The 26637-nt window shown below is 46.3% G+C and overlaps 1 protein-coding gene across 14 annotated transcripts in view; it reads left to right on the top strand.

Moving 5' to 3' along the window:
* Window positions 1–26637, top strand: part of LOC134346695 (ras/Rap GTPase-activating protein SynGAP-like) — a 663780-nt gene that overhangs the window by 297004 nt on the left and 340139 nt on the right. For 13 of the 14 annotated variants that reach the window (XR_010017990.1, XR_010017989.1, XM_063048226.1 and 10 more), the window contains one exon: window positions 1761–1882. Coding sequence is in view for 11 of the 14 variants with exons in the window: in XM_063048226.1 (XP_062904296.1) it covers window positions 1761–1882 (122 nt within the window). In the remaining 3 variants the exon portion in view is untranslated. Of the gene's footprint in view, window positions 1–1760; window positions 1883–22071; window positions 22292–26637 lie in introns of those variants that run through there. The other variant, XM_063048234.1, reaches the window with a different exon arrangement.

Consider the following 26637-nt stretch of genomic DNA (forward strand, 5'->3'; position numbering starts at 1 on the left):
GAGATGTTTAATTATTGGAGGTGAACACTCCCTGTACAGAAAGCCAGGGCAGAGGGGACAGGGAGCTGGAGGGGAGCAATTATACCGGTAATTGATTGGCACTTGCTGAACGGAGATATTCCTGTTGGAAAGCAAAGCCAAACTGCTTTTCCATTGCCAGGACTTAGCTAGTGAGCATCTCGTGCCAAGGAACTCATAGCAAGAAATAAATCAGTCTTTCACCCTGAATGATTAGGTTGTTTATATAAGATAGAGCCCCTGGTAGTTTATTTGTGGAACCATTATTTAACTCACTGCTCACTGCAACCAGAGATAACCTTATCCACAGGAAAAGCCTTTGTGGTAACAACAGCAGTGTGCACTTACGGTAGCATCTTGAGGTTGCAAAGGCTTCCACAGGAGGGCTGTCAAAGTAAGCATGATGATAGACTGGAGCAAACAACTGTCTGCTTGGGCAGGAGAGAGAGGAGGTTACAGACACCAGGGGTAACCAGTAGTCCAGTAAGTGAAAAGCAGACATCAGAGGGTTGTAGGAGCTGGAGGGGTGAAGGGGGTGGTATAAAAATAGGGAGGGCTGGGGGGAGTTACAGATATAGAGAGAGGCGTCAGGGCTGGAGGGGGTTACAGAGATCGGCTGGTTTCTGTGATGAACCGAGCTGTGTTCATGACTCTCTGCAATTCCTCGTGGTCACATTCCAAGCCATGATGCACCCAGATCAGATACTTTCCGTGGTGTATTTGTAGAAGTTGTGTGAGGGCCATGCCAGATTTCTCTAGCATCCTTAGAACACAATTTTGGTTCCTTGCTGACAATTCTTTGAATTCGCCTGGAAGCCTGGCACCAAACAGCGACTCAGTGGCGCAGTAGGTAGAGCTGAGCTTCTGCCTCATAGGTCCAGAGATCCAGGTTTGACCTTGACCTCCAGCGCTGTGTGTGTATGGAGTTTGCACACCTCCCTGTAACCTCATGGTTACTCCTGTTTACTCCCAAGTCAGTTAATTGCAAATGGCCTGTTAGTGTAGGGAAGTGGTCAAAAACGGAAACCCTCAGCAGTTCAGGCAAAATCTGTAGAGAGAGGAAAAACAGGTTTAAACACTCAGTAGGTCAGGCTGCGTCTGTGGAAAGAGGAAAAATAGGATTAAACAGTCAATAGGTCAGGCAGCATCTGTGCAGAGAGGAATATCAGGATTAAACACTCAGCAGGTGAGGGAGCATCTGTGGAGAGAGGACAAACAGGGTTAATGCTTCAGAACATGGGTCTTCATGGAGGAAGGTCTTTAACCTGTAACATTAGCTCTCTCCATGGATGCTGCCTGACCTATTGAATTTTTCCATCAGTTTCTATTCTTTAAATAGAACAAAGGGGAACTGGATGGTCTGTGTACAAGAGGATTAAAAATAGGCTCATGGTGAATAAGGGAGTTGGGGATAGGAGCTAGCATGGGCAACACGCAAGAAGTGCTGGCAAGTCGAGCAGCATTCAAGGAGAGGAATGAGCAATCACACTTTCTTGGGCTGACACTCTTCATCAGGAGGGTGAATAAGGAGCTAGAATGGACCTGATGGGTTGAAAAGCCTCCGTCGGCTACGGTAGGGTTTTGCTAAGCGGTCCCTATGGACTCCTTGCACCCACATTCTCTGAGAGAGGTGTCTCAGGGTCCGTGTGTTGAAGGACAAGGGCTTTCCAATGACTGACGGGTCTTTGGCCTCTTGCTTACCATCAACCTTGCCTCTGAACTTCTCTCTCCCTTTCTTCCAGCAGGGATTCCTAAGCCGGAGGCTGAAGGGCTCCATCAAGAGGACCAAGAGTCAGCCCAAGTTGGACCGGACCAGCAGCTTCCGACACATCCTGCCCCGGTTCCGCAGTGCTGACCACGACAGGTTAGGCGAAGAGGTGTGGGTGGGGTTGATGTAATTTGCCTTCCTTTCCCTTTCGGTGTGCTTTGGGGTTTCATTCAGCTGACGGTTGGCTTTGTGTGCTCATGACCGTGTATGGTCGGGACTGTACTTGTGAACCGGCGCGTGCAAGTTGCTCCTGAGCAGGTGTGTGTGTGTGCACACATAGGTGGACACGTGTGAGCGCAGGTTCCAGCCATTCGCTTGTCCGTGCTGCAGAGAGGATGAGCTGTACCAGAGGGGTCTGCTGGACTGTGTTAGGTCCATCTTGGTCAGTTGAGAGATCTCTAGCACAGAAACAGGCCATTTGGCCCACCATCACAGTGCTGGATATCAGCCTTACTCAATCCCTTGGCCTATTGTCTTTCTTGGTGATTCAGATGCCCAGCTTGGTATTTCTTATGTGTTGTGAGGGTCTCGGTCTCCATCTCTCCTTGAGCAGTTCTATTTCACAGTACTCGATTATTATCATTTCCCTCATATTCAGGAACCTGTCCATCTTTCACTCACTTACTCAGTCCTTGGGCACCTATGAGGTTTTTTTCTCTTCTCTCTCTCTCACACACACACCTTTTCTTGTGCTCGCTCTCTCTCTCTTCCTTTTTCCTCATTTTCTGTCTTGTCCTCTCTCTCACTCTCTCTAGCTCTCACACTGTCACTCTCCTGCTCACTCCTCCTTGCTTTCTCACACACTCTATCTCCCAGTCTCTTTCTTATATTTGTCTTTCTAACAGAGTCTTTCTCTCACTCTCTATCTCTCTCCTCCCTCTCTCTATCTCCCCCTCTTTCTTGCCGGCAGTCGCTTTTTCTCTCATGTCTATCTTCTCTCACTCACTATCTCTCTATCTCCCCCACTCTCTTTCATTCTCACTGTCTTTCTCTCATGTTTATCCATCTCTTGCTTCCTTTCTCTTCTCTCTCTCCATTTATCCATCTTTCATTCTCTCTCTCTTTTGTCTGATTTCCTCCTGTTACTCATTATATCTTTCATCCTCATCCCCCTCCCCCTCCCCTCCCCCTCCCCCTCCCCTACCCCTCCCCTTCCCCTCCCTCCTCCCACTCCCCTTCCCCCTCTGTCTTCTCTTCACCCTCCCCTCTCCCCTCCCCCTCCCTCCCCTCTCCTCCTCCCCTCCCCTTCCACTTGCCCCTCCCCTCTCCCCTCTCCCCTCTCCCTCCTCCCTCCTCCCTCTCCCCCTCTCCCCTCCCCCTCCCTCCCCTCTCCTCCTCCCCTCCCCTTCCACTTGCCCCTCCCCTCTCCCCTCTCCCTCCTCCCTCCTCCCTCTCCCTCTCTCCTTCCCCCCTCCCCTCTTCCCTCCTCTCCACCATTCTGCATTCTGTAATCTGTTTTCTACACACGCTGCTGTCTGAAAGCAACAGATTCACAGTTGCTTGCTGCACCAGCATGTTAATTTCAGGGGACGCCTGTGTAAAGTCACAAGGCCTTCTGAGCCCTGGCACAGTCGTGGACTTTGACACATGGAAGCAGGCCTGTGGCCAAGCTCGCCATGCTGACCAAGGTGCCTTCCTTCTGTGGAAGAGTCCGCTATTCCCACGTAATCCACATCAGAGCCCACAAAAACAGGGAGGAAGCAAGTCTGAGTGACTGCCCCAGTAGAAGTGGATCCTCCTGTCTGTTTTAAATGATGTGCCCCATTTAGAGTCACGAGGTAAATACAGCACAGAAACCTCCCCTTCGGCCAATTTGTCCATGCTGACCAAGGAGGCCTTCCTGACCGGATCCCATGTGGTCCATGTCCCTCTGAACCTTTCTGTCCATACGTCTGTCCAAGTGTCTTCTAAATGTTCCAATTGCACCCACTTCCTCTGGCAGCTGGTTACCGATACCCATTACCCCATGCTCTCATACTTCACCCCGCACTGAGGGGAAGTGTGTCCTGTTGTTTACTCTCCCTTCAGTATGTAAGCAGAAGTTGCATATTGTACCTGTTCCTTCCACCTTCGATGTAGCTTGTAAACTGATCAGGATCTAACACTGACGTTAGAGCCATTGCATCATGGAACACCGTAACAGGCCCTATGGTGACCATCAGCCACCCTTTTACACTATTCCACCTCCTCTCCACACTGCTATCAGCTGTTCCCAGGTTCTACGCCGCATCTACACACTAAGACCAATTAACCGACCAACCTACGCATCTTTGAGAATGAAGCTGGAGCACCCGAGAAATTCCTACAGGAAGAACATGGAAGCAGCACCAGAGGTCGGGATTGAACCAGTGTCTCTGGGGCTGTAAGGCAGCAGCTCTACCCCACTGTGCTACTGACCCACTTTGTACCCGCAACTAGTTATAACTGGTAACCCTCAATGATGTTCATACATCACTCCAGTTCCACAAGGTCAGATCTGGTGTAATAACCCCTTCTGTGGCAGACGCTGTACAGGATAGATGTGGAAACTTTTGAGAAAGTGCAGAGAAGATTTACCAGGATGCTGCCTGGATTAGAGAACCTGTCTCGTGAGAAAGATTGATCAAGCTGGGGCTTTTCTCTTTGGAGCAACAGAGGATGAGAGGCAACTTGATAGAAGTATATAAGGTTATGAGAGATTCGGGGCAAGAAGGCTGCGAGTGAACGGCTAAGGATTTCCGAAGCAAAGGCATTTTTACTACTTGGGGTAAAAGAGAGGCAAGACTGCGCAGGCACGTAATGTCAGCCAGTAGAGCGGGAAAAGTTTAAAAAGAAGACCGCCATATCCAGCGGGCAGTGTTTGGAGCAGGCAGTGGAGTGCGAGGGTAGTCGAGTGAGAGGGCTTTGGCTCAACGAGCTTAGGCGGTAACGAGGCGAGGTAGGTTTGCCTGTGTTAATTGTGGAAAGGAAGTATGTGTGTGAGGCTGATTTTCTGCGCTTGGTGTCAGATGTGGGAGGTCCTGGAGTCTCCCAGCCTCCCGGACGGCCATATCTGCACCTGGTGTGTCGAGCTGCAGCTCTGAGGAGACTGCATTAGGGAACTGGAGATGCAGCTCGATGACCTTCGTCTGGTCAGGGAGAGTGAGGGGGTGATAGAAAGGAGTTGTAGGCAGGTGGTCACACCGGGGCCATGGGAGACAGACAAGTGGGTCACAGTCAGGAGAGGGAAGGGGAAGAGTCAGGTACGAGAGAGTACCCATATGGCTGTACCCCTTGACGTTAAGTACTCCTGTTTGAGTACTGTTGGGGGGACAGCCTACCTGCAGGAAGCAACAGTGGCCGTGCCTCTGGCATAGAGTCCGGCCCTGTGGCTCAGAAGGGTAGGGAAAGGAAGAGGAAGGCAGAAGTGTTAGGGGACTCTATAGTTAGGGGGTCAGAAAGGCGATTCTGTGGACACAGGAAAGAAACTCGGATGGTAGTTTGCCTCCCAGGTGCCAGGGTCCAGGATGTTTCAGATCGCGTCCAAGATATCCTGCAGTGGGAGGGAGAACAGCCAGAGGTTGTGGTAAATATTGGTACCAATGACATAGGTAGGAAAAGGGAAGAGGTCCTGAAAAAAGAGTACAGGGAGTTAGGAAGAAAGTTGAGAAGTAGGACTGCAAAGTAGTAATCTCAGGATTACTGCCTGTGCCACGCGACAGTGAGAATAGGAATAGAATGAAGTGGAGGATAAATGTGTGGCTGAAGGATTGGAGCACGGGGCAGGGATTCAGATTTCTGGATCACTGGGGCCTCTTTTGGGGCAGGTGTGACCTGTACAAAAAGGACAGGTTGCACTTGAATCCCAGGGGGACCAATATCCTGGCGGGGAGGTTTGCTAAGGCTACTGGGGGGGGGGTTTAAACTAGAATTGTTGTGGGGTGGGAACCGAACTGAAGAGACTGGGGAAGAGGAGATTGCCTCACAAATAGAGAAAGTTTGGATACGGTGTGTGAGGGAGGATAGGCAGGTGATAGAGAAGGGACGCGCTCAGACGGACGGTTTGAGATGTGTCTATTTTAACGCAAGGAGTATTGCGAACAAAGCGGATGACCTTAGAGCGTGGATCAGTACTTGGATCTATGATGTGGTGGCCATTACAGAGACTTGGATGGCTCAGGGACAGGAATGGTTACTTAAAGTGTTGGCTTTTAGATGTTTCAGAAAAGACAGGGAGGGAGGCAAAAGAGGAGGGGGCGTGGCACTGTTGATCAGAGATAGTGTCACGGCTACAGAAAAGGTGGACGTCATAGAGGGATTGTCTACGGAGTCTCTGTGGGTAGAGGTTAGGAACAGGAAGGGGTCAATAACTATACTGGGTGTTTTTTATAGGCCACCCAATAGTAACAGGGATACCAAGGAGCAGATAGGGAAACAGATCCTAGAAAGGAGTGAAAATAACAGAGTTGTCGTGATGGGAAATTTTAATTTCCCAAATATCGATTGGCATCTCCTGAGAGCAAGGGGTTTAAATGGGGTGGAGTTTGTTAGGTGTGTTCAGGAAGGGTTCTTGACACAATATGTAGATAAGCCTACAAGAGGAGAGACTGTACTTGATTTGGTATTGGCAAATGAACCTGGTCAGGTGTCAGATCTCTCAGTGGGAGAGCATTTTGGAGATAGTGATCACAATTCTATCTCCTTTACCATACCATTGGAGAGAGATAGGATCAGACAAGTTAGAAAAGCATTTAATTGGAGTAAGGGGAATTATGAGGCCATCAGGCAGGAAATTGGAAACTTAAATTGGGAACAGATGTTCTCAGGGAAAAGTACGGAAGAAATATGGCAAATGTTCAGGGGATATTTGTGCGGAGTTCTGCATAGGTATGTTCCAATGAGACGGAAGTTATGGTAGGGTACAGGAACCGTGGTGTACAAAGGCTGTAATAAATCTAGTCAAGAATAAAAGCAAAGCTTACAAAAGGTTCAGAGAGCTCAGTAATGTTAGAGATCTAGATGATTATATGGCTAAGAGAGCTCAGTAATGTTAGAGATCTAGAAGATTATATGGCTAACAGGAAGGAGTTTAAGAAGGATATCAGGAGAGCCAGAAGGGACCATAAGAAGGCCTTGGCGGGCAGGATTAAGGAAAGCCCCAAGGCATTCTATAAGTATGTGAAGAGCAAGAGGATAGACGTGAAAGAATAGGACCTGTCAAGTGTGACAGTGGGAAAGTGTGTATGGAACCGGAGGAAATAGCAGAGGTACTTAATGAATACTTTACTTCAGTACTCACTATGGAAAAGGACCTTGGTGATTGTAGTGATGACTTTCAGCAGACTGAAAAGCTTGCGCATGTAGATATTAAGAAAGGGGATGTGCTGGGGCTTTTGGAAAGCATCAAGTTGAATAGTCGCCGGACTGGATGAGATGTACCCCAGGCTACTGTGGGAGGTGAGGGAGGAGATTGCTGAGCCTCTGGCGATGATCTTTCCATCATCAGTAGGGATGGGGACGGGGTTCCGGAGGATTGGAGGGTTGCGGATGTTATTCCCTTATTCAAGAAAGGGAGTAGAGATAGCCCAGGAAATTATAGACCAGTGAGTCTTACTTCAGTGGTTGGTAAGTTGATGGAGAAGATCCTGGGAGGCAAGATTTATGAACATTTGGAGAGGTATAATATGATTAGGAATAGTCAGCAAGGCTTTGTCAACGGCAGGTCATGCCTTACAAGTCTGATTGATTTTTTTGAAGATGTAACTAAACAATTGATGAAGGAAGAATAGTAGATGTAGTGTATATGGATTTCAGCAAGACATTTGATATGGTACCCCATGCAAGACTTATTGAGAAAGTAAGGAAGCATGGGATCTGAGGGAACATTGCTTTGTGGATCCAAAACTGGCTTGCCCAGAGAAGGCAAAGAGTGGTTGTAGACGAGTCATATTCTGCATGGAGGTTGGTGACCAGTGCTATGCCTCAGGGATCTGTTCTGGGACCCTTACTCTTCCTGATTTTTATAAATGACCTGGATGAGGAAGTGGAGGGATGGGTTAGTAAGTTTGCTGATGACACAAAGGTTGGAGGTGTTGTGGATAGTGTGGAGGGCTGTCAAAGGTTACAGCGGGACATTGATAGGATGCAAAGCCAGGCTGAGAAGTGGCAGATGGAGTTCAACCCAGATAAGTGTGAAGTGGTTCATTTTGGTAGGTCAAATATGATGGCAGAATATAGTATTAGTGGCAAGACTCTTGGCAGTGTGGAGGATCAGAGGGATCTTGGGGTCCATAGGACACTCAAAGCAGCTGCGCAGGTTGACTCTGTGGTTAAGAAGGCATACAGTGTATTGGCCTTCATTAATCGTAGAATTGAATTTAGGAGCCGAGGGGTAATGTTGCAGCTATATGGGACCCTAGTCAGACCCCACTTGGAGTACTGTGCTCAGTTCTGGTCGCCTCACTACAAGAAGGATGTGGAAGCCATCAAGAGGGTGCAGAAGAGATTTACAGGGGTGTTGCCTGGATTGGGGAGTGTGCCTTATGAAAACAGGTTGAGTGAACGGAGGGACGGAGGATGAGAGGTGACCTTATAGAGGTGTATAAGATGATGAGAGGCATTGATCGTATGGATAGTCAGAGGCTTTTTCCCAGGGCTGAAATGGTTGCCACAAGAGGATACAGGTTTAAGGTGCTGGGGAATAGATACAGAGGAGATGTCAGGGGTAAGTTTTTTACACAGAGTGGTGAGTGCGCGGAATGGGCTGCTGGCGACAGTGGTGGAAGCAGATACGATAGGGTCTTTTAAGAGACTTTTGGATTGGTACGTGCAGCTTAGAAAAATAGAGGGCTATGGGTAAGCCTAGTAAATTCTAAGGTAGAGACATGTTCGGCACAACTTTGTGGGCCTAAGGGCCTGTATTGTGCTGTAGGTTTTCTATGTTTCTAGATTCAGTTGGAATAGATAGTCAGCATCTTTTCCCCAGGGCTGCAATGTCCAATACCAAAGGACATCTATTTAAGTTGAGTGGAAGAAATTTAGTGGAGATGTCAAAGGTAGATTTTTTTACACAGAGTATGGTGGGTGCCTGGGAGGCACTAGTGGGTGTGGTGGTAGTGCTGATACACCAGGAACATTTGGATAGGCACATGAATGTAAGGCAAATGGAGAGCTATGGGCTGTGTAGGAGAGAAGGGTTAGATTGATCGTGGAGTTGGTTCATATAGGTCAGCACAACATCGTGAGCTGAAGGATCTGCACTTTGTTGTACTGTTCAATGACGAAAATCATTATCTCCCTTATCTACCTGCTAGTTACATCCTAAACAAACCCTCACAGATTTGTTGAATCAGTCTTTTATGAATCAGTCTTGTTTGTGCCCAATGTTATAGTTTTTTTAACTGCCATATCCCTAATAATAGATTCTGGCATTTCCTCTATTGATGTCAGAGTACGACTTCTCTTTTCCTCTCTTGAATGACAAGGATGAGTTTGTGTCCTTCCAGTCTGCAGTGACAATAAAATCAATCTCGTGAAGGACCATCAAGCCACCTTCTGGAATTCTCTACCCGAGAATCTTGCGGAGGCTGGATCACTGAGGGGTATTTTGAAGAGGAGGGAGGTAAATTTCTGAAAGATCAGGAAGACTGAGGTCTGTGGGGAACTGGCACAGAAGAGGAATTAAGGTTTTGGTCAGATTGAATTGAGTGACAGGGCAAGCTTGGCGTGCCGAGCGGCCTGCTCATTGAACCTATTTTCTTGTGGACACAACAGATGACAGATGTTGGAAATTTGGGGCAAAGAAAAACAAATGCTAGATGAATAGAGTGCTAGAATAGAATGCTAGAGGCATCTGCTGGTGGGTGGGGAGCAGGACAGTCGGTGTTTCAGGTGGACACAATCCAGATGAAGAGGCATGACCTAGAATGATGGGGCCTCTTCCCTCCTATGTTCTTGTCTTCTTATCCACCCACTATCTCCATGACCATCAGAAGCTGAGGGAGAGGAACCATCAGGATCGGGCGATCTTTAATCCCTTTAATTTTCCCCAATTACAACTTCTATACCAAGACTAATTTGTTTAAATTCCCAACAGTGAAACTCAGCAGGTCAGGCAACGTCTGGTGTGGGAACGCCAATGCCCTCAGATGGAAAATCCTACAAAAGGTAGTGGATTCAGCCCAGTACGTCACGGGTAAAGCCCTCCCAACCACTGAGCACATCTACATGAAACACTGTCGTGGGAAAGCAGTGATCCTCACCACCCAGTCCATGTTCTTTTCTCACTGCTGTCATCAGGTAGAAGGCACAAGATCTTCCGGACTCGCACCACCAGGTTCAAGAAAGGTTACCACCCCCTTAACCATCAGGCTCTTGAGCAAAAGAGGATAACCACACTCATCTATTGAGGTGCTCCCACAACCAGTGATCTCACTTTAAGGACTACTTATCTTGTTATTTGATTTCTCTGTTATTTATTGCTATTTATTTATATTTGCATTTGCAGTTTGTTGTCTTCAATGCTCGGCTTGATCTTTCATTGATCCTTTTATAGTTACTATTCTGTAGATTTGCTGAATATGCCCACAGTAAAAGGAATCTCAGTATGTGGTCATCTATGAAGGGGAATAAACAGTCAACGTTTTGGGATGAGAACCTTCTTCAGGACTCCTAACCTGCTGAGATTCCCCCTTGCCCCTTCCTGTGCGTTTTGTGTGTGTCTTTCCAGCATCTGCAAAATATCTTCTGTCTCAGTTGAACTGTGGCTCCTGACCCTTTTCAGAATATTGTAATGACAGATGCAAAGCATTTGTTTAAGACTGTTGTCTTCCCCTCGTGCATTTGACTGTGGGGAGCTGTTGTGTATGCTCAGTAACTTTTCCATTTTTTTAGCACCTCCTCAGTAAATTTTACAATTCATTTACATGTCCCTTGCTAATTTAATCTCATATTCTTTTCCTTCATTGTCCTTTGCTGAATTCAAAAATCTTATTAGCTTTCAGGCTTACTACATTATATTTTTTTCCTTTGACACTAAATTTAACTTCTCATATTAAAGCATTTTTCCTGTGGAGTTTTTATTCCCTAAGGGAAGGGATAATTGTGAACTATGATATTGTTAAATGCAATTGTTTCGCTGCCATAATTCATTTTAAGCTAATTTCTAGATCATAGCCAATTTGCATCATATACCTATACAGTTGCTCTGTTCTAATTTAGAATACCATTTGATTTAAATGAATTGCTCTCATACTCAATATATATTTATATCAATATCAGTGATATAATCACTTTTCTCCATTATTACGATTAACCGGAGCTCCATTGTGATATATCCTATAATTATATTGAGAGATTGTATATCATGCTGCTAAATATCAACTTCTCTCCTTACTCATTCCTCAATAGGAATATCTAAGAAACTATTTTGAATGTATTTTATGATTCTACTCCTCATGTTAAATATTACAAAGTTTGTTTGTGAAATCTGTTGGTAGATATGTCCATCCTGATCAAAGTCAAACTCGAGTTTATTGTCATTTGCACAAGTTCGTGTATGCACAAGGGCAACGAGAAGTACACTTGCAGCAGCTTCCCAGGGCACGTTGCATATTACAAGCAGCACCCACAAGGGAAATGTAAACTAAACATAAATTATATAAGATTATACAGGATAATTACATTTCAAAGGAGAAGAAGTGCAAGTAGTCAAAGTGGTCATTGCGTTGCTGTGCTGAGCTGGTGATGATGGGTGTGAAGTTTGGTTCAAGAGCTGAATGGTTGAACGGAAGTAACTGTTCTTGAATCTGGTGGTGTGGGACGACAGGCGTCTGTACTTCCTGGCCGATAGTAGCTGTGGGAAGGTGGATGGTGGTGATCCAAGATGATACATGTTGCCTTCTGAAGGTAGTTCCTCCTTTAGATACTATAGGTAGTGGGGAGGGATGCGCCCGGAGCTCACTTCTCTTTTAGAGCTTCTTGCGTTTTTGTGCACATGAATAGCTGTACCAGACCATGATGCAACAGTGAGTACTATTTCAACAGTACATCTGTAGAGAAGCGTTTGGTGATGTGGTGCCCTGTTACACCACCATTACATCCACCAATAATTTCCTGATTGTATTTTCCAAAACTGCAATCATTCTTTGATGGGTCTACAAATAACTCCTAATAGAGTTTTCTGTCCCAGTTTATTTTTGGGCAATGTTCACTCTCCCTTCTGCCATCACCCATCCTTTCTTGTCAGGGCTCCACTGCACCTCTCACCGTGACAATTTCAGTTTGTTGATCTCTCCCAAACATTCACTGTGCACACTGTGTAGGACATGCCTGTGGTCATTTTGTAACTACCTCTGAATAACCTCAGTTAGATCATAATCACTTCTCTCTGTCTCCATTGTTGATTTTCTCAAAGGGTGGCTGCATTCAGATAAACAAAGCTGGGAATGCATACCTGTGTAGTGGTGCCCAACACAGAGTGGGCAGTAAAACTCCGATGATCTGCTGTCCCATTGTTCATGGGCGTTAACACCACAGAGGATGGCCCCAAGACATTGATACAATCAGGAAGACGTCATGCCAGTTGCTATAGTTCATTAGGAGCCTGAGAATATTTGGTATGCCACCAAAGACGTGCATACTTCCTTAGGGGAATGGTGGAGAGTGTTCCAGCTAGTTGCATTACCAGCTGGTATGGAGGCTCCAGTGACCAGGGTCAATAGAGCGTTGTAGACTTGCCGAACTGCGTCACAGGTACAAATCTCCCTACCGTCGAGGACATCTTCAAAAGAGTGCCTTAAGAAGGTGGCATCCATCACTGATCCATGATCCACACTCCTTTTAAACCCAGAAGGTTCACTGGAAATTTTACAGTTAAAATACAGCTATTATACAGTGGCATGGAAAAGTTTGGGCACCCCGGTCAAAATTTCTGTTACTGTGAATAGCTATGCGAGTAAAAGATGAACTGATTTCCAAAAGGCATAAAGTTAAAGATGACACATTTCTTTAATATTTTAAGCAAGATTACTTTTGTATTTGCATCTTTTACAGTTTCAAAATAACAAAAAAGGAGAAGGGCCCGAAGCAAAAGTTTGGGTGCCCTGCGTGGTCGGTACTTAGTAACACCCCCTTTTGGCAAGTATCACAGCTTGTAAACACTTTTTGTAGCCAGCTAAGAGTCTTTCAATTCTTGTTTGGGGGATTTCCACCCATTCTTCCTTGCAAAAGGCTTCTAGTTCTGTGAGATTCTTGGGCCGTCCTGCATGCACTGCTCTTTTGTGGTCTATCCACAGATTTGTGATGATGTTTAGGTCGGGGGACTGTGAGGGCCATGGCAAAGCCTTTAGCTTGTGCCTCTTGAGCTAGTCCATTGTGGATTTTGAGGTGTGTTTAGGATCATTATCCTGTTGTATAAGCCATCCTCTTTTCATCTTCGGCTTTTTTTTTAACAGACGGTGTGATGTTTGCTTCCTGAATTTGCTGGTATTTAACTGAATTCATTGTTCCCTCTACCAGCGAAATATTCCCCATGCCACTGGCTGCAACACAAGCCCAAAGCATGATCGATCCACCCCAATGTTTAACAGTTGGAGAGGTGTTCTTTTCATAAAATTCTGCACCCTTTTTTCTCCAAACATACCTTTGCTCATTGCAGCCAAAAAGTTCCATTTTAACTTCATCAGTCCACAGGACTTGTTTCCAAAATGCATCAGGCTTGTTTAGATGTTCCTTTGCAAACTTCTGATGTTGAATTTTGTGGTGAGGACACAGGAAAGGTTTTCTTCTGATGACTCTTCCATGAAGGTCATATTTGTGCAGGTGTCACTGCACAGTAGAACAGTGCACCACCACTCCAGAGTCTGCTAAATCTTCCTGAAGGTCTTTTTCAGTCAAACGGGGGTTTTGATTTGCCTTTCTAGCAATCCTACAAGCAGTTCTCTTGGAAAGTTTTCTTGGTCTTCCAGACCTCAACTTGACCTCCTCTGTTCCTGTTAAGTGCTATTTCTTAATTACATTACGAACTGAGGAAACGGCTACCTGAAAACACTTTGCTATCTTCTTATAGCCTTCTCCTGCTTTGTGCACATCATTTATTTTAATTTTCAGAGTGCTAGGCAGCTGCTTAGAGGAGCCCAGAGCTGCTGATTGTTGGGACAATGTTTGAGGAGACAGGGTATTTATAAAGCTTTGAAATTTGCATCACCTGGCCTTTCCTAATGATGATTGTGAACAAGCCATAGCCTTAACAAGCTAATTAAGGTCTGAGACCTTGGTAAACGTTATCTGAGAGCTCAAATCTCTTGGGGTGCCCAAACTTTTGCATGGTGCTCCTTTCCTTTTTGCACTCTAAAATTGTACAAAACAAAAATAATACACTAATCTTGCTTAGAATGATTAAAGGAATGTTTCATCTTTAACTTTATGACTTTTGAAGATTAGTTCATCTTCTACTCACTTAACTATTCACAGTAACAGAAATTTTGACCGGGGTGCCCAAACGTTTGTATGCCTCTGTATACTTATTAATTGTACTTCAGTGCAAGTTCCTAAAAAGGAGAAATACAAACGCGTTTGCGTGCTAAGAGAAGTAACATGCAATAGTATGGAAAATCTGCCAAAGGTCAGAGGGTGCCAGATTATCGGAGATTTACGGCAGTAGCATCTGTCCCTGGCCCACCAGCCGCTGTCTTCCATCTCCACCCTCCCTCCCCACTCCAACGACTCCATCTGCCCATCATACTCCTCCTGACTCAGTTGCACCATTCACCTGCCAGTCCCTACCTCACTCCTTCCTTCACCTCTTTATAGCAGCTGCTTCCCCTCCTCACTCTCAACCCAAAACATCAAGCATCTCTCAGCCTCGCAGGTGCTGCTCGACCACTGAGGACCCCCCTGCAGACTGGTTAAGACTCCTGGTTCCATCATCTGCAGCTTCTGTTGTCTCCGTCTGTGCAATACAGCCTTTGTTTTATTTGTTACACTGACTGCCCATTATGCCACTCGTGATAAGGACAGCAATGAAGATCCTCCATCTCTGACCGTCCCTGGCCATCTTCTTTATTGTGTCCCCAGTGCGGTTCAGGGTCCTTAGTCACACACAGACATAAAAGGATTCTTCATTGCTGTTTCCGTAACAATATTTTTTTGACCATCTGAACATCTGAACCCGGAGGACCTGTGGACCTCTCTTAGTCTGGCCTCTGCCCTTTGGCCTGCTTGGCATGGGTGACCCTACCAAGAGTCAAAGCACAAAGTCCTGACTCTAGCCAACATAGCTCTCTGGGACATTGAGGCACGCCAGCATCCAAACCCCAGCAAAGTTGTGGTCCTCTTGGAGGATATTTGTTACATTATATTTATGTTATTGTTTCTCCAAGGCACTCATTTGGCCCATTGAGTCTCTGAGCATTTTTGTCATTCCCTTTTCCCCAAATTCCCTCTCACCAATTCTCCACATATTCCCAGATACCCTCCGCACCGGGGGCAATTTCCAGAGGGAGTTAACCAGAGCTCCCTGAGCAAACCCTCTGAGATGCTGACAGTTCGAAGCTGCTCACCCTTTTCCACCGCTGACCCCTCAATGAGGACAGTTGTGTGTTTTCCCAATTTCTGTTCAGCCCTCATTTCCATCAGCAACTTTACCCCAGATTCGAGCCCTCACCCTACACACTGGGAACAGTTTACGGTGGCCATGTCATTGAGGTGTGGGAGGTCACAGGGAGAACGTGCAGACTCCACACAGGCAGTGCCAGAGGTCAGGATTGAACCAGATCTCTGGGGCTGTGAGGCAGTGCCACTGTGCCACACTGCACAGCGAACGGGATGCAGTTCGAGGCAGTCGCTGCTCGTGACCATAGACCATAGGGCATGGGAGCAGACAGGCCATTTGGCCCATCAAGTCTATTGGGTGGAGGTGAACCTGTTAGCCCATTTTATCCTTAATTTTCCTGGGATTATCTGAGTTACCAATGCCTCGTTATCTTTGTTTCCTTCCTAAACCACCGTATCTATTTTCATGAACAAAATGCTGTCATTCAAAAGCTTTAACACTTGTTGAATTTTCTCATTCCTGAGTCCTACCGTTCCCAACACAATGGTGTAGTCTGGTGTCCGATTGGGAGCTGGCTATCAAGGTAGTGTGTTTCATTCAGACTGCCTGCCAAATCCACAACACTTTAATTTAGGGTGTCCAGTCACTGTGTTGCTGCTGAGGCTTCTGTGTTTAAACCCTGAGATGGAGAGATGGTAATTAACTGCTAAGTACTGTTACTATGTGTGATCATTAGCTACACAATGCATCATCCAAACTGTGTTTAAAGCAGCCTCTCTTCTTGTGCACTCGTTAAAACCCGCAGGTACTTCATAGACCCACGCCCCACCAACTCTGACCTGGACAGTTTCAGCCAGCATGCCGGCAATGTTATCTGCAGCCAGCAATGTCCCACAGGGCTGAACGGAGTTTGTGGGGGCAGTGGGGGAGAGAGGCCGCTGCTACTGGTGTACACCAGGAGTAGTCCATGCTAAGAGAGGGTCTCACAACACTTTGCAGGCCAGTGACTGGTGATGTGGCTTAAAGCTGGGGACGGCATTTTGGAAGCACAAGACCAGCAGTGTGTTGCCACACCCTGCAGAAGGTGATACTGCAGAAGGATCAGCTGGTAGAGTCACAGACCACAGAGATGGGACCATTCAGCCTATGGAGTCCATGTCGACCTTCAGCCACACATTGACACTCATCAGAATCAGGTTTCTGATGTACATCTTTAAATTTGATGTTTTGTGACAGCAGTGCAGTGCGTGCGAAAAAAATGACTATGTTACAAAAAAAAAGTAGGGCCAAAGAGGAAGAGTGAGTTGCTCAGAAATCTGAAGGTAAAGGGGAAGAAGTTGTTCTTCAAACTTCGATTCTAGGTCTCCTAGTCTCTTGTATCATTGTCCGGTGGTAGAAGTGAGAAGAGGGCACATCCCAGGCAGTGGGGGACATTAGTGCTAGATGCTGCATTTTAGAGGCATCACCTTTTGAAGGTGTCTACGATGGTGGAGAGGGTTGTGCCTGTGATGGAGCTGGCCAATGTAAGTGGTAGCTCAAGTACAGGAGAATCAACATCAGGGTTGGATATGGATGAGGGAAGTGGTGAGAGGGAGGGTGAATTCTTCCTTGAGATTGGCCAGCATGAAGCCACTCTGTCCTTCGAGCCTGCTGTACCAGATTTGCATTGCCCATATATTCTTGTACCAGCCCTTTTCCTTCCCCGCCCCTCACTCCCTCATCCACATCCAACCCTTTCATTAACTGAAACCTCCTGCATTCTGGAGTGCACCCCAGGGTATTGAAATCTGGAATACATTTATACACAAGCAGTCACTGGAATAAGATGCAGAGAACAAAGAGCTGCAGCCCTTTTAAGCCCAGTGTACGCGGTGACTCAAGTACTTCCGATGTGTTGTTGTGCTGCGTGGGAACACGGTCCACAGGCAGATTCCTGGATCTGAAGGCAGATCCAATGTAAACAGCCCCAGCACGACTCTTAAAGGGGAAGGTGAACACAGACCAGCAGTGACACAGAGGATGGAGCTGATAGCTCAAAGTTTAATGTAAATTTGTATCCAAACTACGTACACACTCTGGCCACTATATTAGGTACACCTGCACACCTGCACCTTAATGCAAATATCTATCAGCCAATCATGTGGCAGCAACTCAATGCACAAAAGCATGCAGACATGGTCAAAAGGATCAGTTGTTGTTCAGAGAAAACATCAGAATGGGGAAGAAATGTGATCTAAGTGACATTGACCATGGAATAATTTTTGGTGCCAGTCAGGACGATTTGAGTATCTCAGAAACTGCTGATCTCCTGGGAATTTCACAAACAACGGTCTGTATGTAGAGTTTACAGAGAATGGTCGGACAAAAAGTGTACAGTGAGCATTAGTTCTATGGGTGAATAGGCACTGTTAATGAGAGAGGTCAGAGGAGAATGATCACACGTTACAGCAGTGGTGTGCAGAAGAGCCTTTCTGGAAAAACAATATGTCAAACTTTGAAGTGGTTGGGCCGGTAGCAGAAGACCACTTGGGTTCCACTCCTATAGCCGTTTTATTAGGTACACTCATGTACCTAATAAAGTGGCCGGTGATTGTATGTCACCATATACAACCATGAGATTCATTTTTTTGCATGCATTTCCAGGAAAATGAAGAAATAACAACAGTGCTTCTGGAAAAAAACTATACATAAGAAAGACTGACAAACATTCAATGTGTAAAAGAAAACAAATCGTGCCAATAGGATATAAATAAATAATATTGAGATCACGAGTTGTAGTGCTCTTAAAAGTCAGTTTATAGATTGTGGCATCAGTTCAGTGTTGAGAGTGAAATTATCCACGGCAGTTCAGGAGCCTGATGGTTATTGGGTAATAACTGTTTCTGAACTGGGTGGCGTGCGACCTAAGGCTCCTGTACTTCCTGCCCAGTAGCAGAAGCAAAGGTTCATTGACGAGGTTTGTTTTATTTTGCCCAGCGCGGATGGTGCAGCCACTTCCCGGTGTGTCTCTGAAGGGATTGGGAGGCAACAGCGAGGCTCCTGGAAGAAAGTCACCAGATTCACTGAGTGATATCAGGCAGTTACCAAATTTACACTCAGTCCACCATCTTAAAACTTGTGCCAGATAAAGTTTGTACCCAGATACTCAGTTACGTCTAAGGAGAAAAAAATACAGAAGCACACTCTCAGTACTGAGGGCACAGCGCCTGGGTACAGGAATTTGCATTAGAACAGTCTGCATTCTTCCATCTGGTAGTCTGTTCAAATAGTAAGCAGACTAATTTAACTTAAATACAAAAATCTCTGGAACCACTCACTCAGTCAGACACCATCTGTAGAAAATAATGAGTTAACATTTCAGATCAAGGTCCTGAATTCTTCCAAAGCCCCTTAGCTTCTGGAGAAGTGCCAGAGCTCTGGCAAACTGCCAACGGAGACCGCCTTATCCAAAATAGGAGGGATTCTGAGAGTGTCTACTGGCCAATTAGCCCGGCTTGTATTGTTGTAGAAATGTTAGAATCAATCATTGAGGAAGTAATGAAAGCACATTCGGAAAATCCTAATCTTAATTCAGCAGAGAGTTTGCTGAGCTTCGTGAAGGGGGATGTTGATTCTGACATATGTTTGAGGTTTTTTTTATGGTGAAGTCTTAACCAGAATAGATAGATGAGAACTAGCAGATATATCTGGGCTTCTAGAAAATGTATGACCATATGCCTGACTCAACAGGAACCCCTTGGGTTAAAGGTAATGTATTGTCCTGGACTGAGAGTCAGTCATGACATGTGAGACAGCAGATGCTGGAATCTGGAGCAACAAGCCAATTGCTGGAGGCACTCAGCAGGTCAGGTAGCATCTGTGGAAAGGGGCAGCTGATGTTTCGGGTCAGGACCATTCATCTGGATTGAAAGACAGAGTTGTGGGGGGAGGGGAATGCAGCGTAAAGAGGTGGGGCTTGAGCTGGCACATGATAGCTGGATCCAGGAATGGAGGGATAACAGGAAGATGGAGGAGGGCAGTGTGGAGATCATAACAGAGGGTGGGAGATGATCAGTCAGTGAGATAAGGGGTCATTTTCAGACTGGCGATCTGAGGCCAGTTGGGTGTTGAAAGGAACAGCAGCAGTTTATAAATTATTAATGCCTAAGGCGAAGGAAGGGTATGGTAGCCAAATCAGCAGACTACGAAATAACAGTTGGGAAGTGGAATGGTGAGGAGGAGTAAAACAGTCTGCAGAGAGATCTTGGTGGAGTAGGTGAGCATGGAACTAGCTGGCATATGGCGACTAGTCATCAGTTTGGAGGTGACATGAAGGTGCTCAATTCGGGAAAATGGACAAAGTAGAAACGAAATCTTACCAGGATGTTACCGGGAGTGGAGGGCTTGATTGTACCTGTACCTCACTGTACTTGTGCGCAAAAACATAAACTTGACATGACTTGACAAGGAGGGACTGGATAGATTCCCCAGAGCGAAGGAGGCTGATAATGTGATCTTACAGATGTTTATAAAATCATGAGGGGCGTGAAAAGTTTTGATAGTCACAGGTTTTTATTTTCCTCCCAAAGTAGGGAGATCTAAAAACAGAGGACACAAGTTTAAGGTGAGAGGGGATGGATTTAAAGGGCCTCTGAGGAACCAGTTTTTCACACAGAGGGCAGTGGGTATGTGAAATGAACTGCCAGAGGAAGTGGCAGAGGCAGGTATAACTACAATGTTTGAGACATTCTGACTTGAGACACGGATGTGAGAGGTTTAGAGGGACGTGGGCCAAATACATTTAAAAACAGCTACCTTAGGAAATCACTTCGGTCAGCACAGACTTATTGCCACACTGTTTGACTCTGTCTGCAGCAAACTGTAGCAAAAAGGGATGGGGGGGAGGGGGAATCCTTGTGCATGAAACACAGTAATCTAGCACACATGTGCAATGATCAGAGGAATCTTAATGGAATCCAGACCTTTGTTCTCAAGAGGTTTTGGAGTATAACAGCAGGGAAGTCTCTGAAAATATGCAGGGCACTAGTGAAAGTGGCCACATCTAGGGTACTGCAAACAATTTTGGCAGCCCTGTAGTGGAGGGATTGGGTGGAACTAGAGTATAGAGAAGCGATATTATTGAAATATTCTTATGTACCATTGCACAGAGGATATTTCCTGTCACGGCAAAGCCCAGAGGCAGAGTCACAAGGGGTTCTGCGAACACTGGAAATCTCAAGCAACACATACTAAATGCTGCAGGAACTCAGCAGGTCAGGCAGCATCTATGGAGAGAAATAAGCAGTTGACACTTCAGATGAAGACCCTTGTGGAATCTGCAGGCTGCGTTACAATTTTATTTATTTTAATTTATTGATTGAGATACAGCATAGAATAGGCTCTTCTGGCCCTTCGAGCTGAGCTGCCCAGCAATTCAGGATTTAACCCTAGCCTAATCACGGGACAATTTGCAATGACCTATGAACTACCAACCAGAGCACCCGGAAGAAGCTCACACGGTCACGAGGAGGAACTCCTTACAGACAGCAGTGGGAATTGAACTCAGATCACTGGTACTGTAAAGTGTTGTGCTAACCACTACGCTGCCCCAAGGAAAGATGTGGAGGCTTTGGAGAGGGTGCTGAAGAGATTCACCAGCATGTTGTCTCCAAGGAAAATCTAAGCAAAACGGGATTGCTTTAGCTGGAGCCTCAGTAGATAAGAGAAGACATTATAAAATTATGGAGTCAATAAATCTGTTTTCCCTGGGTGGAAATGCTAATTACTAAAGGCAGTAACTTCAAAAGGTGAGAGGGGAAAATTTTAAAGTGGATTTATGAGGCTTGTTTTATACACAGACAGTGTTGGTGCTTGGAGGCTGATATGATTGCAACGTTAAAAGGACATTTTGACAGACCCATGAACAGGTGGAAAATGGAGGGACAAGTACAGTACATGCAAGTACAGTTTGAGTTGGTATCATGGCACGACTATTATGGGCCATCAGCCCGGTTCCTGTGCTGTGCAGCTCTATGCCTGGAAATAAAAGGATGCCCCTCATGACAGAGAGGACGACGAATTTCTTCTCCCAGAGGGTTGTGAGTCAGGGAAACTCCTTGCCATTCAGATCTGTGGGGGCAGAGTTCTGGTATATTTAAGGTTGAGTCAGCATCTGATTGGGAAGGAAACAGTGATACTGAGAAATGTCAGGAAGGTGGGTTCAGCCATAGAATCACAGCACAGGATTAGCCCCCCCTTGGCCCAACTTGGCCATGTCAACCAAAATGCCTATCATTTGGCCCATGACCTTCTGAGCCTCTATGATCCTGTTAATCAAAGGGCTGAATGCACTTCAAATGTTCTGTACTCTTTGCAGTTTTAGAAACTCTTCATTCCAGCATTTTGCATTGTTCTAGGAAATTTCTGGCATCTGCCATATCTTTGACCCAAAGGAAATTTGGGATGAGTTATAAATTCTGGCATTTATTCATTTTTTGGGATAGTTAGCAGAGAGAAAAAGAAATACCTCCCTCATTTGGATACATACAACACCAAGGCAGACCCTTCGGCCCAGCAACCCCATGCTAAGCGTCGACGTTCCCTTCAAACCGATCATTATTCCGACTACATGCTCGCTGGCGATCGGGGGTGTACATACGGTAAAACAAGTTTTGTTGTATTGCCGCTGGCGAGGGCGGTGTGCGCCCGCTGCCAATCAACGAAGAAACTGGCTTCGGATTGGTCCCGGCTCCCTGATTGACAGCCGCCGGCAGCCAATGGTAGTTGGCGGGGGCGGCAGGCAACCAGAGGGGTGCCTGCGCGGTGATGGACAGCTGGAGAGAGCGGAGTAACAATGTAACCGGGAAAGTGACAGGACCTCGGGGTGGGGAAGGCGAAAGGGCAGTGGCCAATGAGCGTCCTGCAAATGATCCTAAAATTCCCATTTCCTGGAAAACTGAGGCCCCGGACTCCTAATTGCATTGCTCGAGGAATAAACCCTACAGGAACACGGCGTGGTGAGTCCGATCGATTGCAACTCATTACTGAAGGCTGCTTAATTGTCGTCTCTGCTTTTAATGGTAAACCGCTGTCAAAGTATTGGGTTTGGGTTAGTTTGCAGTGTGCAATCATTCATTTATTGTTTCACTGCAACCAACTAAGTGCCGCCCGTCGCGGTAGGTGGGCGCATTTAACGGGTGGCGTGTGTGTTTTGCAGGGGACGGTTTCTTTCCTAATTTAACTCCGTGGAAGTGAAGTTTGATGAGGGGAAGCGGTAGTGGGGGTGAGTCTCGATCCCAGCCCCGGTACCGAGTGCTGGCACGGCGTGGAGTATGTGGGTGTCGTCTTCAGCTGTTCGCCGGGCGCCGCTGCGTGCGTGGGTTGGGTGAGGTGGGGTCTGGGGATGTGATGTGACAGATGAGGTCCCCATGGAGGGGTTTTGCTCTCTGCATAAGCCCCGCCTTCCTGGATCGTAGCCCCACCTCCCCGCTTCTAAACCCCACCTCTTTGATCACAGCCCCACCGCATTTCTCCTTCTTGCTTCTTCCCACAGACCCTTCCCTATCTGCCTACCTTGCCCTCTTCTACCTCCCCTCATCCTGCCCTCGCCTGGATACTTCTCCTTTCGCTCCTCCTCGCTCTCCAGTCACTTCTCCCTTCTCTCCCCAGAACTCTCGCCTTCCTTCTCTGCTGCTTTGTCCTTTCTCGTCTTCCCTCACTCTCCCCTCCCCTCCCCTCCCGCTAACTCTTCCCTCACCTTGCTCTTTGCCTTTTCACTTTCTCCACCCCCCCCCACACGCTATTTTTGTTCCCCGTCACAGGCTTCCCCAGCCCATTTTTGGCCTTCCTTGCTCCATCCCTCCCTCCCTACCCACACCTCATCCCTGCCCCTCAGACTTCACATACCAACTCCCTCCCCACCCTCAAATACTTTATGAATACCATTAAAGATTCTCTGTGCCAGCGAGTGTGTAAATTTGCAGGGGTTGTCCCAGTCAGTGAGTGTGTAAATGCAGTGGGAAATCACCTAGTCAACAAGTGTGTAAGAATAACATGGGTTCCCTCACACAGTGAGTGTAATATACCAGAGATTCACTTGGTCAGTGAGTGTGTAAACATGGCAAGGGTTTCCCCAGTTGTTCAATGTGTAAAAATGTGGGGATTCACCAGGTCGGTGAGTGTGTGAATATAATTGGGTTTACCTGGTCAGTGAGTGTGTAAATAGGATGGGAGATTCTCTTACTGGGTGTGTAACCATAGTAGGATGGCGGGGGTCCCTTGCTTTATAAGGGTTTAGAATTTGTTGGGAGACTCCCTTGGTCAGTGATTGTGTCAAAGACTGGGGAGGCTCACCTTGGTCAGACAGTTTACAAATGCAGTGGGGGAGAGTTCCCCCCTCCTGGTGAGTGTGTAAATGAAGAGGGGTTCCCCAGTCAGCAAGTGTGTAAATGTGCTGGTGAGTGTGCAGATGCAGCCAGGTGGATTCCCCAGTGGTGTCTAGGTTCCCTAAGTGCGAGTGTGTAAATGCAACCGGATGACTTTACCCACTGAGTAAGTGTGTAAAAGTGGAAATGGGTTCCCTGGCCAGTGCCAGTGTAAATGTGGTCAGAGGGATTTACCTCAATCACTGAGTGTGTAAATGCAATGGAGGTTGGATTCCCTAAGTGGTGAGTGTGTAAATGTGGGAGGGCTGTTTCTCCATTCAGCAAGGTATAGAAGTACAGCTGAGAGGCAGTTCCCCCTATACAAGGGCAGAGGAAGATTAACCCTACCTATGTTGCCTGGATGACTTCCACACTGACATCTTGGGGGCATGTACCCCAAGCAGTGCTTGGAAATTGGGTACCCAGGAGCAGACCAGTGGAGTAATAGGGCAGGAGGTGCCACAGGCAGAGGGAGGGGCTGGACTGAGTTTCACAGTCATGTCTTGTCAATAGAGCTTTTGTTTCAGTGCAGCAATATGGATGGACATACCTGAGCTGGTGATGTTGATAGGGTCTCGGCCCGAAACGTCGACTGTACCTCTTCCTATAGATGCTGCCTGGCCTGCTGTGTTCCACCAGCATTTTGTGTGTGTTGTGTGATGTTGATAGGATTGTGTGGAAAGTACAACATATCTAACCAGGAAAGCAGCCAACATAATCATAGACTCCACCCAGCCTAGGCATTCTCTGCTCTTCCCCCCCACCCCCCCCACCCCTCCTCTGCCCAGTTGGGAAGAAGATACAAAAGGCTGAAATCATGCACTACCCTGCTCAAGGGCAGCTTCTACCCTGCTGTGATAAGACTATTGGACAGTCCCTTCGAGAACTCAATGGCTTCTTGTCCTCACAGTCTGGCTTGTCATGGTCTTGCACCTTATTGTCTGCCTGCACTGCACTTTATCTGTAACTGTAACACTTTATCCTACACTCTGTTATTGATTTCCCCAAAACTACCTCGATGCACTGATGTCATCCATACAGATCGTTTCATTAAGTGTAAAACAAGTTTTTCACTGTAGCTCAGTATATGTAACAATAATAAACCAATTTATCACCAGAACTGTGTGGAGGATATATTATATCTGGCCCCACCATGCCGTCCATGCCCTCTTCTTGCCCCTACCATCAGGCAGGAGGTACAGGAGTCTTGGGTCCCACCACTGCAGGTTCAGGAACAGTTATTACCCTGCAGCCATCAGGCTCCAGAACTGGTGTGGATAACTTCAGTCACCACTACTCTGAACTGATTCTACATCCTACAGCCTCACTTTCAAAGACTTTTTACAACTCATAAGACATAGGAGCAGAATTAGGGCATTCAGCCCATCGAATCTGCTCTGCTATCTGATCAGGGCTGATTTATTATCCCTCTCAATCCTTTGTCTTGCCTTTTCCCATAACCTTTGTCACCCTTACTAATCAAGAACCTATTAAACTCCACTTTAAATATATCTATTGACTTGGCCTCCGTAGCTGCCTATGGTAATAAATTCCACAGATTCACCACCTCTGACTAAAGAAATCCGTCCACATCTCTGAAGGGACGTACTATTCTGAGGCTGTGCTCTCTGGTTCTGTATGCTCCCACGGTTGGAAGGCTGCCTCGCTATGTCCACTCTATCCAGTCCTTTTGATATTTGGTCGGTTTCAATGAGATCTCCTCCTCATATCCCCCCCGCCCACCCGTCCGCCTTCCATCTAAACACCAGCATGAACAGGCCTGGAGCCATCAAACATTCCTCATACATTAACCCTTTCATTCCCAGTATCATTCTCATGAATCTCCTCTGGACCCACTTGAATGCCAGGGCATAACCTTTCTTAGATAAGGGGCCCAAAACTGCTCACAATACTGCAAAATCATCTGCTCAGTGACTTTCAAAGCCCCAGCATTGCATCCTTGCCTTTCTATTCTTGTTCTCTCAAAATGAATGCTAATGTTTCATTTCCCTTCCTTATTACTGACTCCACCTCAATTTCCCAGTATTATTTTATTTTGCAAAATCTGTCTTCTTTTGCACATTGGTTATTTATCAGTCTTTGTTTATGTATAGTTTTTCATAAAAATTTGTATTTCTTTTCTTTCCCTGTAAATACCAACAAGAAAATGAATCTTAAGGAACATCAAATGAATCTGATGCACTCTATTCAGTACATCATTTGATAATCAATTTACTTTGAACTTTGAACCTGTCCTGGCAGTGTTGATAGGACTGTGTGTTGGGTGCATTATATCTAACCTGCCCTGGTGGTGTTTGAAAGGACTGTGTGTCAGGTACATTATATCTAACTTGCCCTGGCAGTGTTGATAGGACTGTGTGTAGGGTGCATTGTACCTAACCTGCCCTGGCAGTGTTGATAGGACTGTGTGTAGGGTGCATTATATATAACCTGTCCTGGCAGTGTTTGATAGGACTGTGTGTCAGGTACATTATATCTAACCTGCCCTGGCAGTGTTTGATAGGACTATGTGTCAGGTGCATTATATATAACCTGCCTTCACAGTGTTTGATAGGACTGTATAGTGAGACAAGTAGCATTTACCCTCTTCCGTGAGTCTTAGCTGCCACTGTACTGAGGACACTTTATTCAGGACCTAACCCATTCTATGAGTGTTGGAAGGGACTTTGAGACGCACACGGTGAGCACATCGACCAGGAGCACTGCCACAAAAAAGCAACATCCACCACCATTTTGGCCATGCTCTCTTCTTGCTGCTGCTATCGGGAAGGAAGTACAAGAACCTTAAGTCCCGCAGCACTAGGTTCAGGCACCGTTATTACCCTTCAACCATCAGGCTCCTAACCAATGTGGATAACCTCCCTCACTGAATGACTCTACATCTCATGTTCTCAATATTATTTATTTATTTATTTGTA

The sequence above is a fragment of the Mobula hypostoma genome, chromosome 5, assembly GCF_963921235.1.
Source record: "Mobula hypostoma chromosome 5, sMobHyp1.1, whole genome shotgun sequence".
In the NCBI taxonomy this organism is placed as follows: domain Eukaryota; kingdom Metazoa; phylum Chordata; class Chondrichthyes; order Myliobatiformes; family Myliobatidae; genus Mobula; species Mobula hypostoma.